The 24,615-nt window shown below is 36.2% G+C and overlaps 1 protein-coding gene across 6 annotated transcripts in view; it reads left to right on the top strand.

The window, feature by feature from the left end:
- Positions 1 to 24,615, top strand: part of CDK14 (cyclin dependent kinase 14) — a 605,606-nt gene that overhangs the window by 165,948 nt on the left and 415,043 nt on the right. For all 6 annotated transcript variants that reach the window (XM_004457637.4, XM_058297008.2, XM_071215175.1 and 3 more), the window contains one exon: positions 10,351 to 10,445. In XM_004457637.4, coding sequence (XP_004457694.2) covers positions 10,351 to 10,445 — 95 coding nt within the window. The remainder of the gene's footprint in view (positions 1 to 10,350; positions 10,446 to 24,615) is intronic.

The following is a 24,615-nucleotide window of genomic DNA, read 5'->3' as shown; positions in this document are numbered from 1 at the left end:
CTACCTATTTCAGATAACATTTTTAGATAATATATGCGTGTGTGTATAAATATGTAAATATTATAAACCCTTGCTGTTTGGTGAGGATGTTTTCTTAAAACATTGCTAACTGCGAAATTTGTGCCACTGTTTTTTTATTGTTGTTTTTATGCATAGTGCTAAATGGCAGCAAATTAAATAGATGGCTTTTGCTTTGAGAAAAAAAATATTCAGTTAAAACTAAGTGTATGATCTTGGGCAAATGAGTTAAATATTTCTGGGAGGCTTCATATTTATATATTTATATTATAGCAGATAATGTCGAAGTGTTAGTTCTAGGAGTACAGAGTCTATGAAGGCAAGGATTCTATTTTTGTTCTATATTAAGTTATAAATTTAGCAATATGTAATCATGGATTTTGGGAGCAATTAAGTTCCTTTTTGGAAACTTTGGCCAGGATATGGACTAATTTGGTCTTTACACTGTGGCAGATTGAGTATTTGACCTTTCGGAACATTCTTGCAGCACTTACCAAATTTTCCAGCATATTTTTCTCTCTCTTTACTTTTTTACTGTCTTTCTTCCTGTGAGGGTGTTTAATCACTGTTCAGAGATATGCTGGGTTAATTCTTGAACTCTCAGAAGTGAGCTTTTCGGTTCCTCTTTTTCTTAGCATTAATGATGAATAACAGAAGTAGTTGCCTGATTTTACCTCTTCACTGTCCACATCTTCAAGTTACCATGTGACATATAAACTTGGAGAGTATCTGACTTTAAATTATTTAAAGTATTCTTTTCCATTATACAGAGTGAGCTCTTTTTAAGGAAGTAAAAACTGGAAAGATTATCTGTGGAGGACTTGGCGTTCACCCACTGAGTCTTTAAGATAGTCCAGTTTTGTTTTTATATGTTTTTTTAAAAAATATAAGTTGTAGGTTTACAGAAAAATCATGTAGAAAATACAGACTTCCTATGTAATTATCCCCATTATCAATATTTTGCATTAGTTTGGTATCTTTGCTACAACTGCTGAGAGAATATTATTATAATTGCACTATTTACTATAGTCAGTAGTTTACATTAGAGTTCACTGTCATACAGTTGAATTGGAGTGGTGAAAAATTTTGAGATATACCTGCTTTTTGCAATCTAAATAATATTAATTAAGCTTCTAACATTCAGCCATGTTTATAGATTTATTTGTTGTTGTAAGAATTAAACAAAATAGTGGATTTCTAACTTATGGAAGAGGTTGGCTTATAAAGTGCAGTTAAATACTTGTTGATGACTCAGGTGGTGGTAGTTACGTAATTCCTTGTTCTTTAATTTAAAAGTAAACTTTCCTTCTAGATCATATGATTTTACTTTTTTTAAATTTCAGATATGATAGAGTTTTAAAAAATCTTTTTCAGGGTTTATTGAATTTGCCTTATGTAAATTTTCTCTATAATGAGATACAGTCATAAATTTCTTGATGTAGAGCCATCCTTGCATTTGTGAAATACATTTTATTTTGCCATAATGTATATTTTTTTTCTAGGGAAGTGGTATGTTTACAGAAAAATCATGCAGAAAATATAGTTCCCATATAGTCCCCTATTATTAACACCTTACATTAGTTTATATTATGTTTCAAAAGTTGATATATTTGTTATACTTGATGAAAGAATATTATTTTAATTTAATTGTACTAGTAATTGTAATCCTTGGTTTACATTAGGGTTCCCTGTTTGTGTTGTACAGTCCTGTGGTATTTTTAAAAAAATTTTTATTCTAGTAACATGTATACCAAAAAATTCCCTTTTTAACCATATTCAAATATATATTTCAGTGGTATTAATTACATTCACATTATTGTGCTACCATCACCAATAGCCATTACTGAAACTATTCATTAAACACATTTGTATCTGAATTTTTGTTATTTTTTTTACGGGTTTACAGAACAAGCATGCATGTAACACAGGATTCCCATACACCACCCTACCAACCTTGCCTTGGTGTGAAACATTTGTTAGAATTGATGATAGCATATTTTTAAAATTTTACTATTAATTAAAGTCCATGGTTCAACTTTGGGTTCACTGTGTAGTGTAGTACCATGGATTAAAAAAAAAAGTTTATTCTGTTACCACATATATCATCTAACATTTCCCTATTGAAATATATTCAGATACATATTTCAGTGCTGTTAATTACGGTCACATTGTTGTGCTACTATCACCACCATCCATTGCCAAAACATTTCCATCATTCCATATAGGAACACTGTACATTTTAAGTCTTAACTTCCCACTACCTACCCTATCCCATCCCCTGGTAGCTTATATACTAGATTCTGATATATGCATTTGCTAGTTCTAACTATTTCAAATCAGTAAGCTCATATACTATTTGTATATGGCTTATTTGTGCCTGGCTTATTTCACTCAAGATATCTTCCAGGTTCATCCATGTTCCGTGCATCAGGACTTCATTCCTTTTTATGACTGAATAATATTCCTTTGTATTTATGCCATATTTTGTACATTCATCGCTTGATGGACACTTGGGTTGCTTCCATCCTTTGGCAATTGTGAATCATGCTGCTATGAACATTAGTGTGCAAGTATCTGTTTCAGAACCTGCTTTTGATTCTTTTGGGTATATAGCTATCAGTTGGATTGTCGAGTCATATCATAGTTATGTACTTAGCTACCTCAGGAGCTGTCAAATTGTCTTTCACAGCAACTACACCATTTCACATTTCCACCAGCAGTGAATTAGTGTTATTCATTGCTGTTATTCACTCTAGTTATTCTAGTTTTGAGTTTAGGTCTCTGATTTGAAATCTTTCTCCTTTTTTAAGATAAGTATTTAGAGCTATAAATTTCCCTCTCAGTACTGCCTTTGCTACAACCCATAAGTTTTGGTATGTTGGATTTTCATGGTCATTTGCCTCAAGATATTTCCTAATTTCTCTTCTGATTTTCTCTTTAACCCACTGATTAAGAGCATGTAGTTTAATTTCTGCATATTGTAAATTCTCCCTTTCTCCTTCTGTTATTTATTGATTTCTAACTTCATTCCATTGTGGTCAGAGAATATACATTGTATGATTTCAATATTTTTTTATTGATCGAGACCTGTTTTGTGACCCAACATGTGGTTTATCCTAGAGCGTGATCCATGCATACTCAAGAATAATGTCTTTTCTGTTTTTTTTTTTCTTTTCTTTTTTCTGAGTGCAGTGTTCTATATATGTCTGTTAGTTCTAGTTGGTTTAGTGTATCATTCAGGTCATGTACTTTCGTTATTGATCTTTTGACTAGATGTTGTATCCATTATGGAGAGTGGTGTGTTAAAGTCTCCTATTATTAGTGTAGGACTGTCACTTTCTCCCTTCAAATATGTCAGTGTTTGCTTCCTATATTTTGGGACTCTGCTGTCAGATGCATATGTATTTATAATTGTTTAATTTTCCTGTTCAGTTGTTCCCTTTGTTGTACAAATGATCATCTTAGTCCTTTTGACTGTTTTTAATTTACAGTCTATTTTATCTGATATTAATACAGCCACCCCATTTCTCTTTTGATTCTTACTTGCATGGTATAGTTTTTCCATCCTTCCACTATCAAGCTACTTGTATCTTTGACTTTAGGGTGAGTCTCTTGCAGATAGCGTATAGTTGGATCAGCTTTTTTACCCATTCTGCCAATCTCTGCTTTTTGACTGGAGAATTTAATCCATTGACATTTAAAGTCACTACTGAGGGAGTGGAGGTGGCTTAAGCAATTAGGCACCTCTTTCCCACATGGGATGCCCTGGGTTCAGTTCTCAGTGCCTCCTAAAAAAGAAAGACATGCAGACAGCAAGTGTAAATAATGAGGTGGGCAGAAATAAATAAATAAAAATAAATCTAAAAAAAAAAGTCACTACAGATAATACAGGTCTTTCTTCTGTCATTTTCTATTTACCTTTTGTAAGTCATACCATTTTTATCCCTCATTTCCTTTAAACCCTACTTTTATATTTATTTGTGTCTTGTGTTGTATCATATTGAATGCTTTCTCATTTCTATCTGGATGTATTTTTCAATCTGCTTTCCTTGTAGTTATCACAGGGTTAAAATTTAACAACCTAAGTATATAGCAATTATATGTGGTTTGTTACCAACTTAACTTCAATAGCATGCACATACACTTTTCCTATACCTCTCTCTTCCCCTGCCATGTTTTGTAATTGTTCCCACTTATATCTTTGTATATTGTATGTCTAAAAACCTAGCTTGTACACTGCTTTCATTTTCTCATGCTGCTTTTGCCTGGAGGGAAATTTTGGGAAGAGTGTCTTCCGGACGAGGACTTTCCTAAATAGATCTTTTCCAGCCTACACAGGGTCAGGGACCCACAAATGGGGTGCAGACTGGCTCCAAAGTGCCCCCTGGTGGGGGTCAGGAAGCACGCTAGAAACTTCTCCATGGGTTCCTGAAAACTGAGAATTCAGCTAACTTTTCCCCACATCCTGAGGAAGCCCTGTATTTAAAAATTTCTACTGCCTCCATCTCTGTCCTTCAAGGGTTGAAATAATGGGTGTCACTGCCTTTTTCTGGGGTAGGGTTGAAATAGTGGCTCCTGCCATCTTTTTCTGGGGTGGGTTGAATCAGTAGTTGCTATCACAGCCAGGATCAGCTATTGAAATTCACTAATCAAAAGCTTTCATCTGGGAACCGGAGTTGGCTCAATGGATAGGGCATCCACCTACCACATGGGAGACAAACCCGGGGCCTCCTTGACCCGTGAGGAGCTGGTCCATGTGCAGTGCTGAAGTGTGCAAGGAGTGCTGTGCCACACAGGGGTGTCCCCCGCATAGGGGGGCCCCACGCTCAAGGAGTGTGCCCCAAGGAGTGTGCCCCGTAAGGAGAGCCACCCAGCACGAAAGAAAGTGCAGCCTGCCCAAGAATGGCACCGCACATATGGAGAGCTGACACAACAAGATGATGCAACAAAAAGAAACACAGATTCCCAGTACAGCTGATAAGGATAGAAGCAGTCACAGAAGAACACATAGCGAATGGACACAGCAGACAACTGGGGGTGGGAGGGGGGAAGGGGAGAGAAATTAAAAAAAAAAAGCTGTCATCTGTTATCAGCCTTGTACACCCATATTCTTGGGAAAGAGGATTTTTACATTCCTTTTGTTATGAACCACTAGCCAGGGATTAGACTTTGTGGGTATCTGCCATTAAGGTATGGGATTTGTACTGGTCGTCACCTCATGGAGTGAGCAGTTTACAGGTTTTCCCACAATTCATCAGCCTTTTCCTCCTGCTCTTCCCTGGATGCTGTACAGTGTTCTGGCCTCTAGAATTTCAGAGTAGTTTCTTCAGACATTTCTTGCTTGTTTAATAGTTGTTTTGGTAGAAAGACTGAGTCCTGGAGCTCCCTACTTCTCCAGATGTCCATTTATCATAAATTTTTATTTAACTTAACTAAGAGGATAATGCTAGTATCAGAGAATGAATTTGAAGGTATTTTATATTTTTCTGTGATCTACTTTATACTATTAAGTAATTATATGTTTCTTAAATTTTGGTAGAAGTTAACAAAAATAGTCCATTTTATCTTTAAATTTAGAACTTTAAAATTTATTTGTTGTGCCTTTTTTCCACTTTTATTACTTAAGTCAATTTGGGTAATTTATATTATTCTAGTAAATCACGTATTCTAGGTTTTCAAATATTTTGGTATATAACTACATAGTATTCCATGTTAATAATAGCAACAGCAAATATGAGTTGTTATATTGAGTTTGTTCTTTTTCATATTTCCGTGTTCTTTATTTTGTTCTCTTTCTCTTTTTAATGAGACTTATCAGAAAATTATCTATTTTGATGGTCTTTAAAATAGCATTTGGTTTTGATCATAGCTATGATACTTTTGCTTTCTATTTCATTTATATCTGCTATTCCTTTTATTCTTTCCTACTTTGTCCTTTGTTGTTCCTTTTGTAAATGCAATTAAGAATCTCAACTCATACTCCTTTCAAACTTTTTTTCTTTTCCTAATATGTGGATATACCTCTACATTTTCTTCTGTATTTTAATTTGACTGCATCCTAAAGGTATCATGTCTTTATTGCCAAATATTTATTTATATATTTTCACTTCTTGTTTTTAACTTAAAGGCCTAAATAATTTTCCTTTTCTTAATTTCTAATTTTATTACGTTATGTTCAGAAACCATAACTTGAAGTGTTTCTGCAGCAGTTTTGAATGTTGAGATTTTCTTTGTGACCTAATCTATTATCAGTGTTTGTGTTTGTTGAAGATGTGCTTGAAAAGAATATTTGTTTATATATATCAGTATGGGCATTAGGTTAAAATGTGAATTTCAATCAAGATCATGTATCCTTATTTATTAGTTTGCTTGCTCTGTTGATGTCTGAGCAGTGTCTCTTATTTTCCCATTTATCGTGATGGATTTGCCAATTTTTCTTTATTGCTACCAACATTTCCTTAATACATTTCAAAGCAATGTTATTTGTTACTTAATAGTTACAATTATTAGATTCCTTTATATATTTTATTGTTCATTTTTATGCATCCTAACTTAATGTAGTTATTGTTTTGTGACTCCAGTATTATCTGCCATCTATAATGCATTATTTTTTAAAAATACTTCCTTTTTTTGGATAATTTTCCCTTTTACTCCTTTACTTTCAAATTTATTCTTATTTTGCTATGTCTTTTCTCAATAATGTTCCTAGTTTTGTTTGTCTTTCTAACCTGAGAGCTCTTCTATTAGGAAAATGTGATTCATTTATGTTTATTGTAATGAATGATACATTTGGACTTCATTTTCCTATTTTATGATTTTATGTGTTTGTTTTTAACTTATTATACTGTCTTATTGGTATCTCCCTTTCACTAACTTTTCCTCCATTCCCTGGTCTCCCTTAATTGTGTTTTTTCTTGCATTCCTACCACACTTACCCAGTTATTTGGAATTGGTACATCTTATTTATATTATTCTAATGATTACCTTTGAAGAGTTCAGAAATACACTGTCCTGACCATTTCAAGAAATCTTACCATGCCTTTGTTTCTCCTTTCCCACTGTTTTTTCCCTTCCTCCATTTCTCCCACTACCCCAACTATATCATTTTCTTTCTTTTTTTTGCTTGTGCTTTTTAGTTTTTATTTATTTAACCCTCCCTCCCCCTTGTTGTTTGTGATCGCTGTCTACTCTGTTTCCATTTGCTTTGTGCTCTCTGTGTCTGCTCATCTTCTCTTTAGGAGGCATCAGGAACTGAACCTACGACCTCCCATGTGGAAGAGGTGCTCAAACACTTGAGCCACCTCAGCTCCCTCATTTTTTGTGTCTGTCATTGTCTTTCCTCTTTGTGTCTCTTTTGTTGCATCAGCTCGCTGCGCCTGCCCACTACGCCAGCTCACCTTCTTTAGGGGCCACCAGGAACTGAATCTGGGACCTCATATGTGGTAGGCAGAAGCCCAACCACTTGAGCCACATCCACTTCCCCTGACTACATCTTATATTAAGATAATATGGAATTTAATATCTAGATTCTATTCTGTGAGTGGTAAATTTGAAGTGTTTACATATTGTACTTGAGGGATTTTGTTGTTGAATATATTAGTCATTCAAAATTATTTTCCCTTATAATTCTAAAACTGTTCTTTCATTGTCTTAATGCAATCATTGTTGTGTGTGTAAGTTAGTATGCTTGTTGGATAATATTTCATTTTAGATACAACCTACTTCCAAATTTTGGGGAGAATAATTCTATTCAAACGTTGAACATACTGCTTTTTCAGTTCTGTCCATTCTTCTGTTCACTCTCATTAAATGCTTTATTTCTGTGATAAAGTATTTAATCTTAAAATTAAATACTTTTTGTTTCTTTTTGAAAAAATGAGATACCTTCTCAAATCTCTCTGAGGCTACTGATTATTTCTATTCTAATTTGTTACTGATTTTGCACTGCCAGTTTTGTTTTCCAGGGTTTTAGCTTATCTGCCCATGAGTTTATGCTTCTCTCATTATGTTGGTTTTCCTGAAATTATTTGTGGTTTTTTGGTTGTGTACTCAAACTTTGTAATTGAAAATCATTATCAGCTTATTCTGAATTCTGTGAATTGTTTCTAGTGATTTTGTGAGAAAGGCAAGGATTTCAGCTTGGGGCATGTGGGCATTATCCTTTATCTGCATGTTAGTTACTTTGAGACCTTGCTCTTCCCCTGTAGCCCTAGTGCCCATGTTCTCAGGTGTCTCATCTGAACAGACGTCCCTGCTGCCTGCTTAGGAGGACACCACTAGCTGTGCTGTGTTGATTAGTCTCATGTTTACCTACGGCATCTGCTTCCTCTCTCTGTATTATTCTTCTCCCTCTTATTGCTGGAACTTCAGGTTCCTCCAATCTTTCTTCTGCAGTTATGATGCTGATGACTTTCTATCTTTAAAAATTCCCCCGTTTTTCTGTTTATGCATTGACAATCTTTTGTTTTTCATTACTGATTCTGATTTGTTAATTTTGAAAAATATCTTTTCAGTCACTTCATGGAAATTTGGGTGGGAAAGAGTTAAGTTGCATGTGTTCAACTTACCTCCCATGTAGTATCCTTATAAGTGGTAGGATTCAGATTTGTTGCCAATTTGTTGATTGTTTTATCATAAGTGGCATAAAAGCACATGTTCAAAAATAATGCTCTGTAAACTTTTTACAAGAAATTCTTTTGTTAAATTTCTAAAATTTGTTACTTGGAAAGTTCCTAAATCAACCACCTTTTACTAATTATATATGTACTTTTATTCTTGATAAAATCATCCCTACGTTTCTGTTTTTAAAAAATGATATAAACAGACAAAACCTATACAAAAAAATAGGCCCAAACACTTACCACTTTGACACACTAATCCTGAGAGACATTATCACCTAGGACCCCCTCTTCTTCTACCATGGCCATGGCCTCTTCTACCATGGCCATGGCCTCTTCCTCTTCCTGCCGCACCTTCAACATCCCCAAGTAGTGTATCCAGACGCAAACCATACGGGTTCTCTGTCATTTCCACAACTTTGAGGGGCATATTCATGGTGACGTCCACACCTGTGATGGCTCCATGGACCTGTGTTCCATTCTTCAGTTCACTGGTTACAGTTTCGTGACTCAGTTTCAAAAAAAATCTCCTGGGTTTCATCCTAACAGCACCATCACCCTTTTGTTCCTATAGATCACAAAATCAAACAATGGAGGGCAAATAGTATGGCAGTGTGAAATTCTTACTCCTCGGGTCTGGATGTAAAAGCAAGATAATCCCTTTTTAAGACTAAAAAAAAATCCTGATTTAAGGTTCATTTTCTAATATGTTTTGATATTACTCTTTAACAGTGACATTAAACTAATAGATACTTTAAGATGAAATAAGAGTTGACTTGCTCTCTGGTTGAAGTTGGGGTGAGTGATGAAGGCAATCACTTAGCATGTTCTTGGTCATATGTGCCATTTCTTAAGGAAGAATTATCTTGTAGCTAGACTTTAGGATTAGTTTATGTATACAGAAGAGAATTCCTTTCAATATTAATTAGGATACTTGAATGATACATCTTTGATGATCTGTTTGCATTATTGCTAAAAGGTATTGGAAGAATATTTTTACATGGTAGAATGTTACACAGTTATGATTTATAATAGAGGCCAGCAAACTTTTTCTGTAAATAGTTTCAGGCTTTTTGAGCCATATGATCTCTGCTGCTACTACAGCTCTTTTGTACTGTGAAGTCATAGGCAATAAGTAAACGAATTTGTATGGTTCTGTTCCAGTAAACTTTATGAACACTGAACTTTGATTTTTATATAATTTTTACATCATGAAATGATATTTTCTTTTGCTTTTTCCCCCTACTACTAAAAAAAGTAAAAACCATTCTTAGCATATGGGTTTTACAAAAACTTTTACTGGGAGAGATTTTGCCTGTGGGACATAGTTTGCTGACCTCTAATTTAGATTACATAAAAACATGGGGAAATATTTATAAAATATTGAGTGAAAAAAACCCCACAATGTATAGTGTAATCCCATTTTGTAAAAAGCAATCATTAGTGTCTAGATAGCACTGGAAGAAAAGATAACAAAATATTCCTGGTGGATAAGTTTACATTATGTGTAAATTTAAACTTCTACATTGTATTTATTTGTGTTTTCTGGGTTTTGTGCCCTGAATATATATTATGCTGCCTTTAAAAAAAATTCTTATAATCAGAAAGAAAGCTATTTAAAAAGTGACAGAGAAATTTTGTACATTCTTAGCAAAATCAGGGTATTGTTAGTTTGATACAATCTGTTTTGTTTTACCCTCTGCTTTCTTTTTAGCCAACAAGTCCCAAATTTGGAAAAGCTGACTCATACGAAAAACTGGAAAAACTAGGGGAAGGATCTTATGCTACAGTATACAAAGGGAAAAGCAAGTAAGTTCATTATTTTTTTAATACATCACATGTGAAAAGTGTCTGTTCTCTAGATACTAAGTAAAAGTATATTTATATTTCTTATTTACTGTACAATAGACCTTTTTTATCCTAGTGTTTTTTAAAAAACAAGTGTAAAAATCAGTGGAATGGATTTTCCCCATCAGTGAACAGTTTTGCATGCTTTCTAATTTATCGTTTGCAGACAGCACCCTTTCCACCTAAGACCCTTTGTTTTCTCTCTTTCTCATTGGAGTTGGAACCCTCTAATGAGAATTTGTTTCCAGGTGAACAATGTGGTTAATTTCTCGTGGATTTCTAGTATTTGCTTAAGACAAAGTGTGTTGATCTGATGGAATTCATATGTATTGGCTTTTCTTTCTTTATTTTTCTCTTTATTTTTTAATGTTACATTAAAAAAATATGAGGTCCCCATACACCCCCCACCCCCCTCACCCCACTCCTCCCCCCATAACAACAACTTCCTCAATCATTATGAGACATTCATTGCATTTGGTGAATACATCTCTGAGCACCGCTGCACCTCGTGGTCAGTGGTCCACATCATAGCCCACACTCTCCCACAGTCCACCCAGTGGGCCATGGGAGGACATACAATGTCCGGTAACTGTCCCTGCAGCACCACCCAGGACAACTCCAAGTCCTGAAAATGATATTGGCTGTTCTTGAGGTCTTAAAATTGAGATTTTGATCCATCTTCCAGAAGTCAGTTCAGAAAACTGCAAACTTTTTTTTCCTTCCTTCCTATATGCATTGGGCTCCACACAGAAAAAAACTTTTCTCCCCTTTGTCCTTTTCTCTGCTTCAAGATCCTGCTGTCAGGGCAGAGATTAGAGTCTTAGAAAGTTTGCTGCCAGCCCCCTCCTCATATGTTTCTGATAGGCCTTCTCTCCCTCCCTTATTGATTAAAAGTAGTGATTTCAGTGGCATGTAGCTTTGAGAAAACAATGCTATTTTTGAAATAACCACAGGAGACACAATCCTTTTACCTTGATCATGTTACCAAATGATATTGAAAAATAATTTTCTGAACCATCACTTTTCATTTCTCTTTTATAGAGGATAGAAAATTCTGGCATAAGTAATTAAGTAAAATGAGATGGGAAAATATTCTCTGAAAGATACTAAACACCTAATTGGAAATTTTTGACTGGCTAATTTAGGTAGTCTTCTACTTTTCTGGAGAGCAGACTTCTATGTTGCTTATTCTAAATTAAAATGAAATAATATTTCTTAACAAAAGAAGTTATGTAAGTTAAGAAATACATAAATGCTTTACCTTAAAAGTAGTAGTTAATTAATTTGGAATGCCTGGATATTTGCAAAGAAATTCTTAGTAACAGTCTGCTTTTTATTTGAATAAAAAGTATGGGGGAAAAATTCCTGAAGTCTGTTAATGACTTAAACCTGTTACTTGAGCATTCTGGAATGTCAGGGTAAAGGTCTAAATATTTGAGCTCATTTCAACAAAGGTTGTGGCCCAAGTTTTCCTATTTTTTCCTGAGCAAAAACAGTAGTAGAATACTACTGTATAAAAATTGTTTGGACATTTAATGTCAATAATCATGATGTTAACTCCAAGTATTAAGCCATTATTTTGTGTAAAGTATGGATTGCTTCATTTTCTCCTCACAACATCGTGTAATACAGGTCCTGTTATCACCATCCCCGTTTGACCATTCAGGAAAGCTTGGTGCTTGGAGAGGTTTGCCAGCCCCCGGTCCATGCAGGGAGTAGGTGACAAAGCTCGGTTTTGGCTCATGACTATCAGACTTGAAACCATTCTTTTCTTAACCCTTACACCACATTGCTTCCAAAGTATAAAGCCTTGAAAAGATTCGATCATTTTCAAATATTCTGGATGTCATATTTGCTTTGAATTACTTAATTATGAGTGAAACAGAAGCAGACATACTGTTTGATTATAAGGCAGCAAACCCAGCACTTGAGAAGTGCCTTCCCCCACAAGATGTGCTCAGCTGATCACCTCCAAATGTAAATTAATAACCCGGTTAGGTGGTTAAATTTAAGATTTATGTCAAAGTCTTGGAGATAGTTGAAAAATTCTCCATTTATCATGCCGGACTAAAAGAAAGATGGCCTTTAAAAGTACATGCAATCTTTGAGAAAGACGGTTCTGGACAGTTGATAGTTTGCACTCCACCAGATCTAAGTTTGTCTTGTCAACCCTTTCTAGAGCAGTTTTGAGCCTGCTGGTCACATTTAATTTCCTCTGGCTGGAGGTGAAAGCCATGCTCACTCCCTTGATTTTATAGACTACAGGCTTCCCGTGCCTTCTTGCTTTAGGGTGGCAAAGTCAGGCAGAAGGACAGTCATGTGTCATCTAACAGGAGCTGGGGCTTGAGTTTGTTTGGTTGTCCTCGAAGCCCTACATAGTTTAAAGAGCCACCTAAATGTTGGGGTCACTGTTCCAGCATTCCTCATTGCTCTTCCTTAAATGTCTGCATCTCTGCTTCATCTAAACATTAATTTTAGTATCTTCCACAAGAGTCGCTATGATTACCTTGCAGTAAAGCTGCATGGCATTTGTAGAGATCCCACTGGTTTTCAGTTGGTTAGCATTTTACATACATATATTGATTAACAGGTGTCAAGTTTGTCTTTTACCATAAACCTCATTAATTTCAAGCCTCTTTAACTTGGCATTGCATTCAGGACAACATTCTCCTTTTTCTGCCTGTGTGATATAATATGTAATATGTAAATATAATCCTTTATCTCATGGTTTTTCTTTAAAAATCATTAACAAGAGGTATTTACCCCATCAAGAGGTTTGTGTAATTCTTGATTTTGGTAGGTTGCTATTAGCAACGTTTAGAAACCTAAGAAGGAAGAGAATGCCTTTTTATTACCTTTGTTTCTTATTTATATAGGGACACATAGGTTGGGGTGAAGTTGACTGATTCCTACATTCTACCCTCCTTGGTATTGAGCTTTTGTCTGAAGAATGACAGCCTGACCTTATCTATACTAACACACAGCACTCACAAACTTGCTTTCTTATACAAAAATTTAAAAGCCTTGAATTCATCACATTTTCATACTTCAGTGGTGAACTTTTAAATTTTAATTTTTTTTCTTTATTAGAGAAATTGAGGACTTACAGAACAATCATGCATAAAATATAGGATTCTCGTGTACCACTGTATTATATCAACACCGCACATTGGAAGGGGAAGTGGAAGGTGTTTGTTAAAATTGATGATAGCTCATTTTTATAATTGTACTACTGTATTAGTCAACCAAAGGGGTGCTAATGCAAAATACCAGAAGTCTGTTGGCTCTCATAAAGAGTATTTATTTGGGGTAGGACCTTACAGATACCAGACCATAAAGTGTAAGTTACTTCCCTCACCCAAGTTTGTTTTCAAGCGTTGAAGCAAGATGGCTGCCGACGTCTGCAAGGGTTCAGGCTTCTTGGTTCCTCTCTTCCCAGGGCTTGCTTCTTTCAGGGCTCAAGTCCTCTTTTCCTGGGGCTTGCTTCTCTTTCCTCTGTGTGCTTACATCCCAGGGCTCTAGCTTAAGACTTCAGTATCAAACAACAACATCAAAACTCCAACATCAAAAATTTCCATCATCAAAAAGCTCCAACTCTGTCTTTTGCCATGCCTTTTATCTGTGAATCCCTACCCATCATGGGGCGGGGACTCAACACCCTACTGACATGGCCCAATCAAAGCCCTAATCATAATTTAATCATGTCCAGGTACAGACCAGTTTACAAACATAATCCAGTATCTCTTTTTGAAATTCAAAACTGTATCAAAGTGGTACAACTACTAATTCTAGTCCTTGGTTTAATTTAGTGTTCACTGTATAGTGTAGTTCCATGGATTCAAAAATTTTTTTAAAAATTCTGTTACCATATATACAAATCTGGCATTTCCCTTTTTAATCACATTCCAATATATATTTCAGTGCTGTTTAAAATGTGTGCTATCATCACTTCCATCTGTTACCAAAACATTTCTGTCATTCCATGTGGGAACCCAGTACATTTCAAGCCTTAACTTCCCATTCCGTATCCTCTGGTTACCTATATTCTAGATTCTGACTTGAGTAGAGAGATTTCTTGTCAGTATTCCCCAGCTTCTTTTTACTTTCTTGGTATGGATTTGCATTTATATTTATATTTGGGGGAAGGTAGACAATATATTATCACTTTTGACTACTAATCCCCATTCTAGTTTGGTTTCCTGATTATGTTCTCCCTTGAATTCCTGTAGCGTTTAATTTAGGATTTTTAAAAAATCATGCATTGTGTAATACTTTGCATTTTTTAAGTGTTCAGCGTTTAAAGAATGTCTTTAATTAATCTCTTTGAAATCATCTTTTTACGTCTTAATTCCCAGGGTCTTATTAGTATCTGTTGAATGTTCAACTAATGAAGAGTATTTATTATGTTGTTTTTATATCTTTTTTATTCTGTAGGTCATAAAGAGGTAAATCAGATGTGAGTTCTGCCCTCAGTAAGCTTACTCTTGAAGGGAGGTGGCACATATATGTACATGATTCCATACAAGTTAGAATACAATGTAGTAAGAGAGACTCAGGCAAATCTTGTGGATTTCGAAAGGAAGGAGGAGGTGATGATGTTGACTGAAGTATTTTAAATGTTTTCTCTCCAGGGGTCTGATTGATATGATTTTAAAGCAGGCCTCCTTCATCACCATATATACTTGTATGGTTCCCTTTTGGGGCTTGATCCCCCAAGCAAACATAATGAGATTTTCATCCTTTGGTCACCAGAATCTCCATTAAATGTGTTGAGACCCTAAGGGCCTTAAAGTAAAAGCACAGGGATTCACTTACTTACTATGCAAATTTTGGTAGGTAAAGATGTTATGTTTGAATATTAACGTGGAACTGGCTGTAAGCAATATATTTTGGAAAGATTGGTGGGTTATTTTTGTGAGTACACCCATGAATGCCTGGCAGTTCTTGATAGGTATTATGAACACATCCCCTCTCCTCCCCAACACTCAATCTTGAGATAAAGTGGGGGACCCACATTCTCCTTTTGTACTGGGATCCCCTGGGGGAGCACGGGCCTGAATTCCTCTAGGGGTCTGTACTCTGCTGCTGTGAGTAGTGAGAATTTACGAACTTCTGCTCTTTCCTGGGATAGGGTCCTCTCCCTTCCTTCCTTCTAAATCTAGGGGGAATGTGTGGTCATTAATAACTTGCTTTTGATTTTCTTATACTTCAAATGTCATTTAGAGGAAGAAGCACATGCTCTTTGTTCCATCTCTGGAATTAGAATATTAGCTAAGTCATGCCACGGATGATCCTGATTCTGGGTCATTTTCATTACTTAACTTCAGTTTTTTTTGAGGTGAAGATGCCAAAGCCTTATTCCTGCAGGATCCTGCTGAGCACAGAAGCCTGCCCGCACTGTTTTCTGCCAGTGGTAAATTATCTAAGAGGTCAATAAGAACAATGGAGAAATTTGCTCACTTTATGTAACAGGAGGTTTATGTGATTGAAAGTGCCAATCTTCTTTTAGCATCTCATTCTGCCAATTTGTGCTGAATAATTGAACTTGAATTAAATGACCTCATAAATTGAGAGACTCTGCCAAACCCAGACCAAAATATACTAAATACTTTGCAAAGAGCCCTTCAAAACCCCAGGAGAAATAGGGGCAAGAAATGCTGTTAATTAAAACAAGCAGCGGCAAGAAAGACAGCAGCAGTTAAGCACCTTTTCAGAATATGTGAGATTAAAGTTGTGGTTCTTTGTACTTGCCCTGAAGGTCAACTTCATTGAAACACCATCAGAAGGAGTTGGAAGAATTCTAAAAGTTAGAAATGCCTGAATGGAAATGCTGGACTTCCTGGTTCATTGAAGTTTCAATCCTAAGTGCCGGTACCTAGATAGCCATTCTGACTTCTAAATGTTCTGGAGGTTTCCTGCACACAGATGAGAATACTGTGCAAAAGAGAGACAAATCCGATTATTCTTTACAAGCTCTGCTGCAGGATGCTCCCAAGGCCCACTCTCTGTTCCTCATTAGGTCTGCTCTGATTTCTTTCAGAATTTGGGTCCATGGGCCAAAGTGTATTATCATAGCTCCCTGCAAAGATCAAACTTGAAACCATACTGTTAGTCACAGGGTAGGAAAAGGGCAGCTGAGTGTGGTAATATAATCACTGTGAGTTTTGTAATTTATTGCACATAGCTTGGCATTACAAAGTACAAGAGAAACTAGATGTATTTTAAAAAGCTAATGGAGGGAGCAGATGTGGCTTAAGTGGTTAAGCTCCTGTCTCCCCCATGGGAGTTCCTGGTGCCTCTGGAAAACAACAACAACAACAACAAGCAAAGCAAATAAAAATCAATGCAGGAAGCTGTTATGTCTCAGTGGTTGAGGGCTGGCTTCCCACATACAAGGTCCTGGGTTCATTCCCCGGCCCCTGGTACCTGAAAAAAAATAAAAAAATAAAAAAATAAAAATAAAAAGCTAATGGAGGTAGTGGAGTTTGTCACATGGAATTTGTGGGTCTGGTGCTCCTTTTTATAGGTCAAAATTGAAAAAAAGGTTCTTTTCTTTACCTAGTCCAAGGAGCCTCATAGCCCACCCATCATCTGCTAATTTTATTTTTAAAAACCTTAAAGCCTACTCAAGTTGCAGATTCAGCCCTGACTTCCTTTAGAGGGAAATGCAGGCATTAGAGTCTGGTACGTTGGTACAGCTGGTTTCATTTAGCCTGCAGCAGATAAGCAAACAGTGCCTAATCTTTTTCACAAAAGTGACAATGAGGATATTGTATAAGCAAGAAGCATGATTTCAATGGTTAGACTAAACTGTACAGGAATATATTTCCTAGTAGGCAATGTTTAAGTTTATAGGTCTTTGCTAGCCATTTTTATTATCAGGCTTATTTGATTGTTAGATTAAGAGACCCTCAAAGCAGTTGGTGATATTTGCTCTTTTCAAAATTGCAGTCATATATTAGCTATGCCCAAATGGTAAAAATGGAGGCCTTCTTTGTATAGCAGAAGAATGTTTTGAAACAGTTATAGTGAAAACTTCGAATTTTTAAAATGATTGAAACTCATGATGCCAGGGTTCCAAGAATTTCTCTCATGCACTTTAAGTGGTTTTCAGGAGGATTAAGGGAAGGCTATCAGATGATAAGCTTGGTTTCAGTTTAAGGGGGATCACATTTTTGAGTTGCCTCGTTGTTAAAGGACGCCCTTTTAATTCAAACCAGAATGCTAGGAAAGTAGCATCTTGTAGTCTCAGCCAGTAGTTCTTAACTGGGGTTGATTTTGTCGCGCTAGGATCCATTTGGCAATGTCTAGAGACATTTTGGTTTTTACATTTTGGGGTTTGGCATCTGGTAGGTAGAGGCCAGGGGTGCTGTGGAACATACTCCAACGAACAGGCCAGCTCACCCAACCAAGAATTATTAGCCCCAGTTTTCAGTAGTATCAAGGTTGAGAAACCCAGGTCTGAACAAGGAGTGCATGGAGGCTGTGCCTGTTTAAAATACTTCATTCATTTAGTGGTATTTCCTAAGCCTCATTGTGTTCTCGGTACTGGGCCAGGGATTGGATGTTTGTGGTGAAGAAAACTGATAGTCTTTCTTTCGTTGGAACATATAGCTTAGTGGGAAAGGCCAAGATTAATCAGGTATGCAGACACATATACAATTACAAATTGTGGAAGGGAAAAGAGAACCATGAGAAAGCATGAAGATACAGAATGGGGGTTTATATATGTTTTCATGTCAGCGAGGGGTGGACAATGGGTATATTTTAGATGGAAGGACAGTGAAAGCCCTGCTGAGAAGGATCTGAAGGAGACATAAACAGCTGCTAAATGAACCCTCCAAAGGTCAAGACTTAAAAGAACAATCCTTTATTTGGCTCATGAATCTTCATTCAGGGACTTGTGGGATCATTTTGTGCAGCTCAACTCGTCGCTAAAGGATCCATTGCCAGAATGGTTCACTCACATGACTGCCAAGTTGCTGTTGGGCTTTCTAATAACCTGAAGGCTGAGTTCTCAGAGAGAACATCTCAGGATACATGTGAAACTTATGGTTTCAGCTCTGACATGTAAAGAGCTTAGAAGTTACTTCTAGTCTTACAACCAGAAAAAGTTGTACACACTGAAAATCAGTGACTATTCTTTGGCCCATCAAAGAATTGAAGTCTCAAGACAAACCACCTTTACAAAATCTGAAGAGACAGACAGATCTCCTGACAGACAAAGCTGAGATCTGCTTACCTAGAGCAGAAGTCATTGGAGCCATAAATTGTAGGAACACCTAAATGGTAATTTTGGTGCATTGCTGGAGACCAAGTGTGAACTCGCAAAGAATGTGAACTCCTGGGGCCACAATTTTAGGGAAGTCCCCAAACTTTCCTGAGCTTTCCCTCCAGGGACCTTACCAGGTTCTCATAGTAAAGGTCTGAGAAGGATGCTTTTGTGGCTCTGACAGGGGTAAGGGAAGAGTTATCATTTAAAATATACCCAGAGTGTTCATCATAGCAAAGGCCTGCTTTCCAGACAATGGAAGTGGCGCTATCTTCACCCCAGCTGGGGGGACGGGAATTTTCTCTCATTACAGCCCTCTTCAGAGGGCTTCCTGTCTCACATCAGGGGAGGGAGAGTATAATCTAGAGGGGTCACAGCCTCAAGGAAAGAAGTAATTGGGAACATTGTAACTAGGGAGGGAAGTTAAGGGTTGGAGGGAGAAAGCCCTACCTCTGGAGAAGCACATGTGAAGGTTACAGTACGGAGGTTCAGGCCTACTAAAAGAATTGAGATTTACTTGGAAGATTGTAGAATGCTTATACTACTACCCACTCCCCCCAACCTTGTCAACAAGGCTCCATGGTAAATGGCAGTAGATTACAGCTGAAAGAGTTAAATGAAACAGACTCTCTAAAGAAGAGTATTGCTGAAAGCCTAATAAAAAGAGACAAAAACAAGGACACTAGAGGAATTTGGAATCCCTGACACCTATAGCTACAGCAAACATTAACACATAGCTCAGCTCTTAGCCAGATTAACATAAATCATTACATTAATAAACACCTATCTACCTCAGCTTTTATTACTTGAATTAACATATCTAGCTTTCAACAGAAAGTTAAAAAGGCAAGAGAAAACATGGCCTGGAGATTAAAGCAGTCATCAGAACAGGACTCTGATATGATGCAGATGTTGGAATTATCAGACAGGATATTTAAAATAACCGTGACTAGGATGTTAAGGGAGTTAATGGAAAAAATAGACCACATGCAAGAACAGATGAGTAGTATAAAGAGAGAGATGGAAACTATAAGAAAAAATAAAAAGGAAACCCTAGAAATAAAAACACTGAAACATAAGTGCTGTGTACCACTCATCAGTAGATTTGTCATAGCTGAGGAGAGTCACTGCGTTTGAAGATTGTTCAGTAGAAACTTCCCAAGCTGAAATACAAATAACAACAAAAATAATAGAACATCTAAGAACTGTGAGACAATATCAAAAGATGTAACATAGGCATTGTTGGAATACCAGAAGGAGAAGAAAGAGAGAATGGAGAAGTATTTGAAGTCATAATGGTTGAAAACTTTCCAAAATTAATGACAGACATCACAGATCCAGGTAGATCAGAGAATACCAGTTGGGATGACAACCTCCCCCCACAAAAGAACAAACAAACCCAAACAATCTCCAAACTGAAATGTAGACATGCCATATTCAAACTGCAGAAAATTGTAGAGACAAAAACTTGAATGAAGCCAGAACTCTAGAAACTCTATAAGTAAGGACCTTATAAACATAATTCACATAATTCAGTTAATGGAAGCAATGATACGAATTATATCAGACCCTCTCTCTAGAAACCAGGCAAGCCGGAAGGGAGTAGGGTGAAATATTTAAAATATTGAAAGAAAAAAACATTGATCTCTATGTCAGCAAAATTATCCTTCACCAGTGAAGTAGTAATAAAGATGTTCTCAGACAAAACAAAACAAAAACTGGGTGAATTTGTCACTAATAGACCTGCCTTGCCATAAATGTTAAAAGTTCTTCAGAGAGAAGGAAAATGATTTAGATCAGAAACTTGGATCTGCATAAAGAAAGGAAGAGCGTTAGCAAAGTAGTAACTACAGATAAAATCTTTCATTTTTCTTATCCTTAATTGATCTGGTAGATAACTGTTCAAAATATTAATAGCAACAAGATATTGGGTTACTTTTAGCTTATGAACCAGTGCAATAAATGATATCTGTTTTATAAGGGATGGGAAGAAGGAATTGGGAAATATCCTGTTATTAAGTACTTGTATTGTCCATGATGTGGTCTGGTGTTATTTGAAAGTTGATTTAGATTAGTTGTAAGTATATATTGCAAACTCTAGGGCAACTGCTCAATTTTTTAAAAGCAGAAATAATTAGCTAAGACAAGAGAGAAATTGGAATTATACAAAATGCTGAGTTAAAACCAGGGAAGGCAGAAAAAGAGGGGTAGAGAAAAAAGAACCAAAGAACAAGTACAATGAATAGAAAACAAGTGTAAACATGATAGATAATAATCTACTTATATCAGTAATCACTTTGAAAGTGAATGGTCTAAATACATCATTCAAAACACAGAGATTGACACGGTGGATTAAAAAAAAACTACATGTTGTCTCAAGAAACCCACTTTAAATATATAGATACAGGTAGATTAAAAGTGAAGAGATGGAGAAAGGTATACCATGCTAACTAATAAGAAAGATACTAGACCAGCTATATTAATCTCAGACAAAGCAGACATCAGAACAAGGAGGATTATCAGGGACAAAGAGGAACATTACAAAATGATAAAGGGATCTTTTCTCCAAGAAGACAAAACAGTCTAAGGTGTATGTACCTTACAACAGTGTTAAAATACATGAGGCAGCTACAAGGAGAAATAGAAAAATCTGCTATTAGAGTTAGATATTTTAACAGTCTTCATTAAGTCATTGAGAGTTCAAGTACGCAGAAAATCAGTACGGATGCAGAGGCACCAAATAGCATGACCAGGATACAGAAAGTGGAAGCCACTTTCTTAAAACTGGGGCACAGATCTCACATAGCATTACTGCCACCTACTCTATTGATCAAGGGATCAGAGAGCCCAGACTCAAGGGAAGGGAATATAGACCTTACCTCTCAGTGAGAGGAGTGTTAAAAAATGTGGGGACTATGTGTTTTTCTTTTTCTGTTTTTTGAGGTACCAGGGGCCAGCAGTTGAACCTGGGCCCTCCAATGTGGGAAGCAGGTGCTCAGCTACTTGAGCCACATCTGCTCCCCATGCTCTGTGTTTAAAAATCCCCAAAGAGAGTTTGGATTTTTTTCTAGTCTAGAGTAAAATCTTTGCTCTTTCCTTTGCATAGAGTTCTTCCAGTGTCTTTTCTGACCACTTATCCACTGACTCGTGTTTGGATTAACCTCATTATGTTTTAGACAATGTTCTTGAGAAGGAAACGCATTTTGTTTGGTGTAAGTGCTTTGTGTAGAGGGGTCCTTCTGTCCTGTTTTGCCTGAGACAGTTCTTGTTGTCTTTATGTAATTAATGGTAGTACTTCTTTTTACTCTGAAGGGTGCCCCAGTTTGGATGGCAAATTATATAATCAATTTCCTTATATTTTGCTTTACTCTTCTGGATAAATTTAATGAAACACTTTACCAAGACCCCAAATTTGATTAAAGTATTTTATTATGGTGTCCAGTTGAGTATTTAGAAGCATTTCAGTTATGCTTTGAAAGCATTGTAGAATACCTTGTGTTTGTCACTGAACCTCTAATGTCAAGTAATTTAAAAAGTTTCATGGCAGGTTGACAAGTTCTGTAAGATATGTTTTTAGACAGCAAGGCATACAGACCAGGCTTCATGATTTTTGTGAAATAGCAACTGATCATCCCAAAATTCAAATGACCTTCTCAGGTACCTTACTACTCATAAAATGAATGATATGGTTAGAGTAATTCAAGATAGCTGAAATACTGGAAATTTTAAAGCAGAATTAATAAGTTGGGGCTTTGGAGAAACGAGGTGTTATTAGAGCTCAATGACAATAGGTTGCAGAGTCAATGAGTTTTAGTCAAATGCTTACAGCCTATTTTATACTGACTCATGCAAAAGAAGTATACCATACCATTAAGAACAATTATTCTAATGGAGAGATGATATGTACCTGAAAAATGTAGGACAATAAACTGCATAGAATAATTAACTGCAAGATTGTTTTGTAGAGACTGGTGATTTTGGGGAGCTTTGCAGGGATGCAAGATCCTAAAAAGGCAGGGTCAAAGACAAAGGCTTTGGAAAAGGAATGAGTCAGGCTTTCCCTCAGAATGGTTGGGCTGCCAAGGAATTTCAACTTCAGGCTCTTGTTGGTTGCCTCCCATAAAGCACTGGAGAGTGATATCTACTTTGGTTAGTAGAATCTAAAAATGGAAAAGATAGTACAAGGTTAGTGGCTTTTATCTAGAATACTATCTGAGTTTAAATATGAGACAGAAGGGAAATTATTTTAAAGATCTCCCAGCATTAGATATTTTTGCCTAATGGTTGATTACCAAGCAAATATATGCCCCCTTCCTTCTGGGTTTTCTAGGGAAAAGACATACATTTCCCTGTATAAACAAATTCTTTGAAAATTTAAAGGATAAGTCTGTATCTAGTTAATAATGGTCTCTTTGGAATTGCTGTGTTGTAACTATTTCTGCTTTACAGGTTTCAGTCGGTGATCCTGCACATCTCCAAGCATTGTCTGAGCTAAGGGAAAATTGTAAATGGTAGAAACTTTGATTAATAGTTGGAAGCCCTGTTCTACCTCATCAGAGAATAAGATAGAAACCATTCCTGATTGGCCTGATGGTGAGACAAGAGGATGAATTCTGAAACAGCTTAGCATCTAGTAAAATACAAGACAAAAGACAAAACAAAAAACCACTACCACCACCACCAACAACAAAACACAAGGGTGCAGAAGAGGAACCAAAGGTTTTTTTTGTGTGTCTGATCAAACCTCTTAGGTGAAAGAGGAGGAAACGGAGATACTGAAAAACCAAGTAAGAGATACAAACAAGGCCTCTTCAGCATCCCAAAGGAAGCTAGATTCCTAATAAGAAGGACTCTGTTAATTGGAGTCATAATTTTTTTTTTTTTTTTTTTTCTCCACTTCATGTTCCTGAGAAAGTTTGTGTTAAGCTTTGGAGAGTTGAGGGTCCTACAGACCTGCGACTGTGCCCCCAAAATAAAAGCATAGAGTATCATTATTATTACTTTTTAATTAAGATAGAATTGATCTCATCTGTGAGCAAAAGAGTAGAGATGCAATAACAGAACACCAAGATTTAGTGTTGGAAAAAGGAATAACTAAAGAAGAGATGAGGGATTACCTAGACAGGTAGGAAGAAAACTAGCAGAGTACCACAGAAGGAAGAGAGTTTCAGAAGTGTTGGGTGATGATATGAGATTCTAAGGAGAGGAAATCAGATGAGTCTTGAAAAGAATCCACGGAATTTGGCAATTATGAAGTATTTTAGGGGACTGGTTCTGTGGATTGAAGGAGAAAAGAAGGTGATAAAATGGAGGTTGAAATGCAAGCTCTTCTTTTGAGGAATGAAACAGGGAAGGAAAAGGAAACAAGAAAGGAAAGAAATGTTTTGTGTTTTCGTTTTAAACTCAGTGGAAACATTTGAAGTATATTCTTGATAAAGACATTTGAAGAGTTCTGTTTTCTCTTGTCACTGAACTTTATTCCATCTGTCCCAAGTAGTTCTCCTCCTTTCTTGTTGTGATCATTATAGATCTGAAATAGTTCTTATTATTCTCAGCTTCATCTCACTTTAGGACTTGGACCTATAAGAATTTTATGCTACTTAAATATGTTCTCCTTTTATTCATGTCTTTTTAAAATGCACATAAATCACCCAACACTCTGTGCAGCACATCAATTTCTCTTTTTGGCCTTCTTTTTTTCACTGATTCTGGTTGCGATTTTTTTTTTTTAAAGAAGATTTTTATGAGTTTTATGAGTTCGGTACTTTAAATTTAGTTACAAAATAAAGTTAATATTCATTAAGCACTAAGTATATACCAATCACTGCGTTAAGCTCGGTTTTCTCACATGTAAAAATA

The sequence above is a fragment of the Dasypus novemcinctus genome, chromosome 5 (assembly GCF_030445035.2).
Source record: "Dasypus novemcinctus isolate mDasNov1 chromosome 5, mDasNov1.1.hap2, whole genome shotgun sequence".
NCBI classification, from domain to species: Eukaryota; Metazoa; Chordata; class Mammalia; order Cingulata; family Dasypodidae; genus Dasypus; species Dasypus novemcinctus.
This window is presented reverse-complemented; position numbering and strand designations above follow the sequence as displayed.